Source organism: Limulus polyphemus, unplaced genomic scaffold (genome assembly GCF_000517525.1).
Source record: "Limulus polyphemus unplaced genomic scaffold, Limulus_polyphemus-2.1.2 Scaffold132, whole genome shotgun sequence".
NCBI lineage: Eukaryota > Metazoa > Arthropoda > Merostomata > Xiphosura > Limulidae > Limulus > Limulus polyphemus.
This window is the reverse complement of record NW_013665742.1, coordinates 285,059-294,237: the sequence shown is the minus strand read 5'-3', so window position 1 is coordinate 294,237 and position 9,179 is coordinate 285,059. Positions and strand designations below refer to the sequence as shown.

Genomic DNA, 9,179 nt, shown 5'->3' with positions numbered 1-9,179 from the left:
AATATCTAAAAACAAATGGTACTAGAAACCTGGAGGTAGAATATCTAAAAACAAATGGTACTAGAAACCTGGAGGTAGAATATCTAAAAACAAATGGTACTAGAAACCTGGAGGTAGAATATCTAAAAATATCTATTAATATTGTTAGAGAAAAAAAATGTTTGCAACAAATTTACATGGACATAACTCATACAACGTGACTACATTAAGAACTATCTTATGAGGTTTGTGCATGGTGCTCTATGAATGTAGGTTTCGAAGTAATGGTCGAATATCGGTCTGGAAACAAGTAGACGAACTATTTAATGTGACTGTGATAAATCAACTATTGAGGTTTTTGATGAGTGTTGTGGTTATATTTCGAACATTTAGCATAAGTACTAATCTGTCTGCACGAGTAAATATGTCCATGGTTATCAACAAATTTTAAATTAACATGATCCAGGGGTCATCAGAGTAATTTTTTTGTTCTCATCAGAAGACGAATGTGTTGTCTCTGAAGGAAAATGATTCATTCACAAAGTAACAATGTCAGCGTTTTGGAATGACCCACTCATAGCCAAGATCTTAATCCTATAATACATCTTTGAGATCCTCTGAACTGGGCTATTTTGAAAGATTAGGACACATTCGTCGATTTGTTATAAACTTACTAGGTTTTGGAATAAAAATGGAGTGAAATCTTAGTAGACACCTGTCGGAACATAGTAGAAACATGTCTCACAATACCTTTTCAGTCAAAGACTGTGTTCTTTGGATACAGTTGGTAAATCATTAGATATTATCAGTTTCTACAAAAATTCATAATTTTTCAAACCTTCGAAGCATATTATTAGTCATAAAATTTATATTCATTTCTAATTAGGTTTTAGTGAATATATTTTTTCAGGAACTTCAATAAGTCTCAAACAAAGGAAAAAGTGAAAAGGCTTAGATGTTTATGTTATTGGTCTAATGATTGTTGATTTTTCATCAATTGAAAATATATTGTTGAGAGATTACAACTGTCTTTAATTTCCCTAAAGGTTACTATTTTGGAAAAGATAAGCTAGGAAAAGTCGTTTATGAGAAAAATGATATTGAAAATAATTAAAAACTAAAGTTTTCTGGATAAAATTGAAGTAATTAAGTTTTACGCCCATGTAATCAAATTCTATGTTTTCCAAATGTCAGTCTTTTTTTTTAACTTTATACATAAATAAATACATCAATAAGCCTTAATTACTTTCAATCTCATCTTACACAGCTTATCCTAGTTTACCTTCTACTGGATAGTAGTGTCTAGAGAAACTAAAAACAATTATAATCTCTCAACAGCTTCTCTGTTTTCAGATTGATCTAAAACTATATGACATGGAATCTGTAACACAAATTCGTAACCTCTCCACATTGTCCCCCATTCGAGTATTACACAAGATAGATTGACCTGTAACTTCTCCTGAAAAGGCCCATATTTTCAAAAGTGTCTTCAGTTAAAGAGATAAACTGACACCACATTTATACCACTGTGTGTCTTCCCAGTATATCATTGATTCCAGGTAAACTTAGATCAATATTTACTGTGTTTTCCTAGAATCATTGCAATGCTCTCTTTGTTTTTGAGGGTGGGTGGAACTAAAAACCTCACATTGAACTCTACCACACTCATGATTGTACATGCTATGTTATCCACTAAATACTTACAAAAGATAAGCTGAACCAATGTATATACGTGCTGTAGTTTAGAACCTTTTAAATAGTCTCTTTTGTTGCAAGATAATTGACCTTAAAATAGTACCTTGAATCTGAATAGTTAACTTATTTACAAAAAATCTTCTGTAAGATAAGTTCTCGGGCTTTTCACAATATTCTTTTGTTAGAGGCTAATTAAAGTTCAAAATACTATTAATGTCCAAATTAAATCCACAGGCTTTCAAAAATTGTTTTTATATTCATATATTGATTCATCGTTAGCTTAGATCAATATCTACTGTGTCTTTCCAGTATCTGATTGATTCAAGATAAACTTAAATGAATATCTACTGTCTTCCCAGTATTTCATTGATTCAAGGTAAACTTAGATCAATATCTACTGTGTCTTCCCAGTATCTCATTGATTCAAGGTAAACTTAGATCAATATCTACTGTGTCTTCCCAGTATCTCATTGATTCAAGGTAAACTTAGATCAATATCTACTGTGTCTTCCCAGTATTTCATTGATTCAAGGTAAACTTAGATCAATATTTAATGTGTCTTCCCAGTATTTCATTGATTTAATTAGATCAATATCTTGCAAGTGATTTCCATTGCAAAATAAAACTAGCTAAACTGAAATTATATTGTTAGTACAATCTTGAGACTATTCTTCTTTACAGGCTGATACAGAAACCCGGCCTTAAATCACTAATATAAGTTCTCAGGAACTCCATAGTGTCCTCTATTACTTATAAGACAAACAAAACAATGATTTTTGCACTTGCAATTTTCTTTGTAGACTGACGTTATCATTGTAAGTTCAGAATCTAAATATTTTGTTCTATTGGCACTTTTATCTCAGTTTTTAAAACTAAAAGAGGTTAATTTAATAATCCAAATGGGTAATACTTGTACTTACTTCCGTCTGAAAATCCCTCTTCCCTGATGTTGAACTTTAGTGTCGCATACTCAGTGGGAGCTTCTCTCCTAAATGTAGGTAATCTTTCACTGTTTGGTAAGGATAAGTCGGCATAAACTAAGCTTTCATTAGTATTTGTTGTAGCAGTCTGAAAGTAGAATGGTATAATATTTATATTATGTGCAACTGGTTAAAATTTGGTTTAATGCTACACAAAGTGTTAGAAGTTAATCTTTTCGGTTATTATAGAATGACGATCCTTCATTAAGGATGCTTTGTTTAGCATTGAGTTTCACGACAAATTGGTGTTTCTTTATTTGAAACTATATTCCTTTTTAACATTCTAAGCACAAAACTATTTTTATTCTTCCGACATAATCATTTCGTAGCATTTTCTGCTACATGTTACCCGTCTGAATTGTTTGTGTAAGAATTATTCACATGCTAATTACTTACATGATCACTTACTACTCGTCATTTAGAATACATAAACATTAGATATATTCTCAACATGGTTTGTAAGAAGTTTGAAGTAATTAGATAACACTTAAACCGTGTATTGTACTAAACAGTATTTTTACCTGTATATACGTTTCTCTTAATTGTAAGTATAAAAATATAATCAGAAAATAACTTGAATATCATTCTACGAATTTATCTTAATTAATACTTTGTTTTCTATTATCCATTGAAACAAGAAACAGTTCAGAACCACATGTGAATGTGTTCTACGCATCTTTCTGCTAACGTGCTTAATATGCATTATTTAAACGCAAACCTAAAAATTAACAATTATATATCTCCGAGAAAACAAAACTGGAGAATTTAATGATAGTTTGTTCCACTTATGTCATGAATAATTTAACGTGATATCTTTATTACAAAATGTTTAATGTGCTTATCAAAGTTTGTATGCCAAATAACTTGTAGTTAGTTTCAGACTGGGACTGAAAATTAAGCAAATGTCGTTCATATAAAAGAAAAAATTCTTTTAAAAGTTATTTTTTATGTAAGCAGCCGTTTATTGCCTGACGCGACTATACCTTTAACCGAATAGCAGGATTACATTACATCTAAAGGTGCAAGCTTGTAGCGACTATACCATTAACCGAACAGCAGGATTACATTACATCTGAAAGTGCAAGCTTGTTGTGTAGCGCCACATCCGAGAACCTAGAATCCCAAATTCGATATTTCAACCACCAGGACACGCTCGGGTTCGTTAAATGAGACTGGTCATTATTTCAATTTAAATGTATTACAATGTGCTATTGAAAAAAAAAGTACGTACCTTCAGAACTTACCCGCGGAGCAAAAATAATTCAATATTAAAACTAACTGTCCAAGTAACAGAATCTTTACAGTCATTGCTTTTATATAAATTAACCTACAGTAACAAATAACATAATTTACCAATTCGAATTTCATTCTGTTTATCAAATTTCGTAAAAAGAAAACTTTTTTGGCTGTTTATATTCTCAGAGCTGTAATATACTTGTTTGACACATTACAAACCTTTGTATTGGTTGTTTCTGCCACTGAAGTATTACATGCTGCTGGCGCCTTAACTGTGTTCTGGGAATCTGCAGAGGCTGACACGCCATTTTGAATTTCGTTTTGGCTTTCATTCGTAACTCCAGTAGACGATGGGATGTTAGGGTTTGAAACAGTTTTTGTGGGAGGATTATTAAGTGTATTTGTGGTAGATCTATGATGACTTGAGCGATTGTGAACTTGCAATCGAGACGGTAATGTACCATTACCAGTCGAAATAGCAGGTGATGTCAGACTGGCAACTGACCGAGGGATATTCTCATAAACATGCACGAGATCTTCTGATAACTTTGTGCGCATGCGCACAGCAGGAATAGGAGTTTTATTAGGCTGAAATATATCAAACAAGCAAGCAAAAATCAAAGGTTTGAACAAGAAACATAACGAAAAATTAGTAGTGATAGCACGACTAAAACAGAATTCAGAAACCTAAAAACTAATAAAATCATTTAGTAAAAGTTGACCAACAAACATCACTCGTATTGCATCATTCCCGCTGTAATACACCATGCTTGGAACATAAACACGTGGATACGTAGATTAAATGAAATGAATATGAATAATACGGAAATAAAATGAAATACAGACATAGATTTGAAAACGATAAAAAAAAAACCTATACGGCTATAGCAAACAAAAGCTTTCAGAAACGAATAATTTTAAGGATCTCATTTTTTTCTTTCTTACCTACGTGTTTGAAATTCCTAAGGATACGAAACCACATATTATTGCATTATTTTCATAGTTAAATACAGTAAACAGTAATAAAGCAGAAATAAGCCAAATTCATTTTTTCTTCAAATATTTTATAAGGTTTTTATCCCTACAATTTTTTATTGATAGTACTTCTTTGTTTGTTTTGTTGACTTTTGCGCAAAGCTACTCGATGGAAATATGCGATAGCCATCCCTAATTTTGAAGCTAGAGATTTAGAGGTAGGGCAGGTAGTCAACAACACACACCGCCAACTTTTGTCAGACCGAACAGTAGGAACTGAGCATCACATTTTATGGCCTGAAAGTGCGGAACGCGACTTCTATTTGCGACAACCAGGAACCTCAGCCCTTCGGTCCATCACGTTGCCCACTGGACCGTGCTCGGCTCAGGCAGTATTTACAACATATATTAATCATGTCTACATAGTCTTCTATGTTATTTTTTTTAATCAGTAAAATTTTAATATTGTTTAACGTCCTCCGGTGAGTCAGCGGTAAGTTTAAGGGCTTACAATGCTAATATCTGGGGTTCGATTCGCAGTGATGGACCGAGCGCGGATATCCAACTGTGTAACTTTGCGCTAAAACAACAAACAACAACTATATTGTCTTACAGTTCTCACGTCTCAAAGTAAGAGTGGATGAGGAAGATAACATCACTGAAAGAATACATACATACATACCCCTCTAGGAAATATCTGTGAAAATACCATGTTTTCATACATCGGTCTATATCTCTTTTCGAACCCTGTTTGACCGTTTTCTGTACTTTGGTAAGATGTTTTTCTTTTAGAAGGACTATTAGTATCTGTGAAATAAAGAGACGAATTTTCTAAAGAAAAATTCTATTAAATTACAACAGTTGTGGACTGAAAAAGTTATGAGAGTGAAAAACTTTAAAGAGTAGAAAGAAGAAAAAATAATGGAAACAAAATTATTTACACGAACTCTCATTCTCTTTACGAAAGATTGAAATCCGCACTAAACTGTATTGAAAATTACTCCAAAAACCAAAAACTGAATTTAAAATAACTAATATTGTTATATAATAAAGCACACTGGCCCACTTTTTCACGCTCCAAGTAGATAATTGTTTTACATTAAACTTACATAATATTATAATACACAAATCGCATGATCATAAAAGTTTTAATTGTTGTTAAACATGGTAAACAAATATATTTAGTACTACAATATTAGGAGAGAACTAAACCAAAAACTGTAACATTGGGATGTTTGGTTATTCCTTGATGAGTACGGCTCGTATATATTAGTATTTTTGAGGGGAAAATGGAGATGGGCAAAGAGTATGAATAGAAATTGTAATGTGCCATAAAGTTCAATAATCAATCTTTGGAGAAGGTTGAAGTTTACAGGGTATGAGTAAAAACTGTAATGTGCTATAAGGTTCAATAATCAATTTTTGGAGAAAGATGAAGTTTACAGAGTATGAGTAAAAACTGGAATGTGCTATAAGGTTCAATAATCAATCTTTTAAACTTCAACCTTCTCCAAGGATTGGTTTTTGGACTTTATGGCACATTACAGTTTTTACTTACACTCTGTAAACTTCAACCTTCTCCCAGAGTGTAAGTAAAAACTGTAATGTGCCATAAAGTCCAATAATCAATCCTTGGAGAATGTTGAAGTTTATTCTTGAAAATTAAATTATTATAAGTTTTAGTGAAGATTAATGTGGAGAATGTTTAACTTAGAATGATGGTAATGCTTGGAGACGGCTTGAAAGGGTAATGAAGAAAAACTTTAATATGAGTTTAACATAACAGCAAATGTACAACGTTTCGACAAGGTGTTGTCATCATCAGGTACAAGCCGTCTCCAAGCATTATTAGTCTCAAAGTGGGTTCCTCGTCATCCAATTAGAATGATAGTGTTTGATCTGTATTGAATTAATCAACACATCGACTGACAGCTAATAAGCCAGCATTTTCTTCTCAGTAAATGAAATTCAAGTATTTATTTTTATAGTCAGCACTATCTTTTGATATAACTTTTGCCATAAAACCTGCAATAACGTTAGTGCTTTATAAAACCGATTCAGCCAAGGCTTTTAAGATGCATTAGACGGCACCTTAATCTAGTTATCTCTGGAACACGAGTAACCTTTGAGCTAGTCAACAATTTTGAAAATCCTGTCCTTTTTTTATATTTTCTCTGTTATCAAATTTTGACTTCCTTTGTCCTACCAGTTTACTGGCCTTTAGCACCGAATAAATGTTTTGCTTCAAATAAAAACTATAAATTATTAACGCTAAAAGAGAACTTTCTGTAATGAAAATATACAATCTGTTGACCATGGACTTTCGTAAAAGCGAGGTGATAACTGCATTTTGACATTGCTTGGTACTTTGTAGGTAGTGTGATGCCACCGAAAATTGACAGTTTTTCGGAAGAGTATGTAACAGCCTTTTTCAGAGGTAAAGTATTCATACAGTCATATCGTAAAGATGTGTTCAGATCGGGGATTTGGAATTTTCAAGCTGAGGATATCCCTTGTACTTAATGGCATTGAAAAACAAAGGAATGAGGATCAACTTGGGAAACAGGACGATCCATAAAAAGAACTACAATAAATCGTACCCCCCGCTGTGGTAAGCAAAGTGTGGCGTCTTGTAACAGGTGATAATCGACAAACAAGAAAGTGTCAGACGCAAGAGCCGTCCACGTGCCCCAAGCAACATAACCAAGAAGATTCTCCAGATGGAAAAGCGCCACATGATTCTTCCTTGACATATCTATTCAATCTCCGCATATGTCAAGTATTAGGAGAATAAAACTGTAATCATGCTATTCCGTATGAACACATAACGATCATGATATCGGACGCAGAGCCTATGAATTTCTGTGCGATTGAACTTTGTAAACTGGCGCTGAGAAAACGTCGTCCTAACACACGAAAATGATTATTGAAAGCAAGCAGGGATGACTGACGGGCTTTGAACATGAAGCTTCCACTACGGAGCCTTTTGCAATGGAAACTACACTGAGGGGCTATTTTCAAGGTGCAACATTCGTCGGATGGAGCATGACCGGGTGGGACGACATGACCTTTAAGGTCGTGGAGAGTCTCTAAAATCGTTTTATTATAACGTACCTAGTTTCTATATATATTACAATACTGCACGACAAATGGAACAACTTTCAATTTATTCAAATAGATTACTCACAAAAAGACATGCTAAAGGTATGGATATATGGGAATTTTTATGTTCCATAAATATATTCTTAGTAATATTGTTTTGTGTGTGTGTGTTAAACAAAAGTATCATACAAGCTATAACTCTGAGATTACATTCACTCTCAGTACTAATACAAATTGTATCTACAACTTCAAAGCTTTATAAATGTTTCTGAGGTGTAATTTTAATACATATTTATCAAAGACGTAATGATTAAACGACTGTCGTGGTCAACTGTGTTTCCTTCAGATTCATCAGCATATTGTAAACCCTTATCAATCTCTTAAAATCATGAATATATAAAGGAGAAAGGGTTAAGATACTGGCATTCATAAATACAAATCTATACTTAAAAAGTGACCACCTTTTGGCACAAAAGTTAAAGATCATTTGATATACTTCATACCGTAACCTAACTTACCTGCAACTGTCCTCCGACGCCTTCGGGAATCTTCGACCCTCTTGAAACTGACCACTACACAACAGAAGCAAAACAAAGCATGCAAGAGCAGCATTCAGTGCAGATATGTTGGATTACATATACATTCTATTAAACAGTTCGGTGCTATTTGCAATAAACAAATTATAGAGTCGAAGCCGGGACTATTTTATAGATATAGGTATATTAGCTCCGTTTAGCAGGTGGACGTTACACATAAAGCATAAATATTGCATAAACGAAAAAAAAAATGTATAAAAAAAACATCAGTTAATAACATGATTTCACGTAGCAAGCATGCAATTGCAGAAATAATAAACATAAAAACAATAACTGTTACTTTATTTAAAATAAAAATAGAACATTGCTATCCTGTAACGTGAGTAAAATTATTAATTTTTTATCTTCCCAAATACGGATTCCCGTATTTCTTTTTAATATGCGTTACGTATAAAAAATATAAATATTCAATAACGCATCCATCTTGTTCTTGAATTTCATTTACCAATATCTGTACGACCAATATTTTTCAAAAAATGTTTAGCAGTTACAAATCTAAAGCTTATTTGGAAAAGTAATTTTATATGTTACGAAAAATGTTTACATAATACTAATATTCAGTCTTTAATTAGCCCCCCAGTGGCACAGCGGTATGTCCGCGGACTTACAACGCTAG

At 32.9% G+C, this 9,179-nt stretch overlaps 1 protein-coding gene across 2 annotated transcripts in view; it reads right to left on the bottom strand.

Moving 5' to 3' along the window:
- The window catches only part of LOC106473624 (hemicentin-1-like), a 256,608-nt gene that overhangs the window by 3,746 nt on the left and 243,683 nt on the right, over positions 1-9,179 (bottom strand). The window contains exons 16-19 of one of the 2 annotated variants that reach the window (XM_022403095.1): positions 8,486-8,539; positions 5,548-5,672; positions 4,110-4,478; positions 2,595-2,742 (exon numbers count right to left, since the gene is read on the bottom strand). In XM_022403095.1, the coding sequence (XP_022258803.1) occupies positions 2,595-2,742; positions 4,110-4,478; positions 5,548-5,672; positions 8,486-8,539 (696 nt within the window). The remainder of the gene's footprint in view (positions 1-2,594; positions 2,743-4,109; positions 4,479-5,547; positions 5,673-8,485; positions 8,540-9,179) is intronic. The other variant, XM_022403100.1, reaches the window with a different exon arrangement.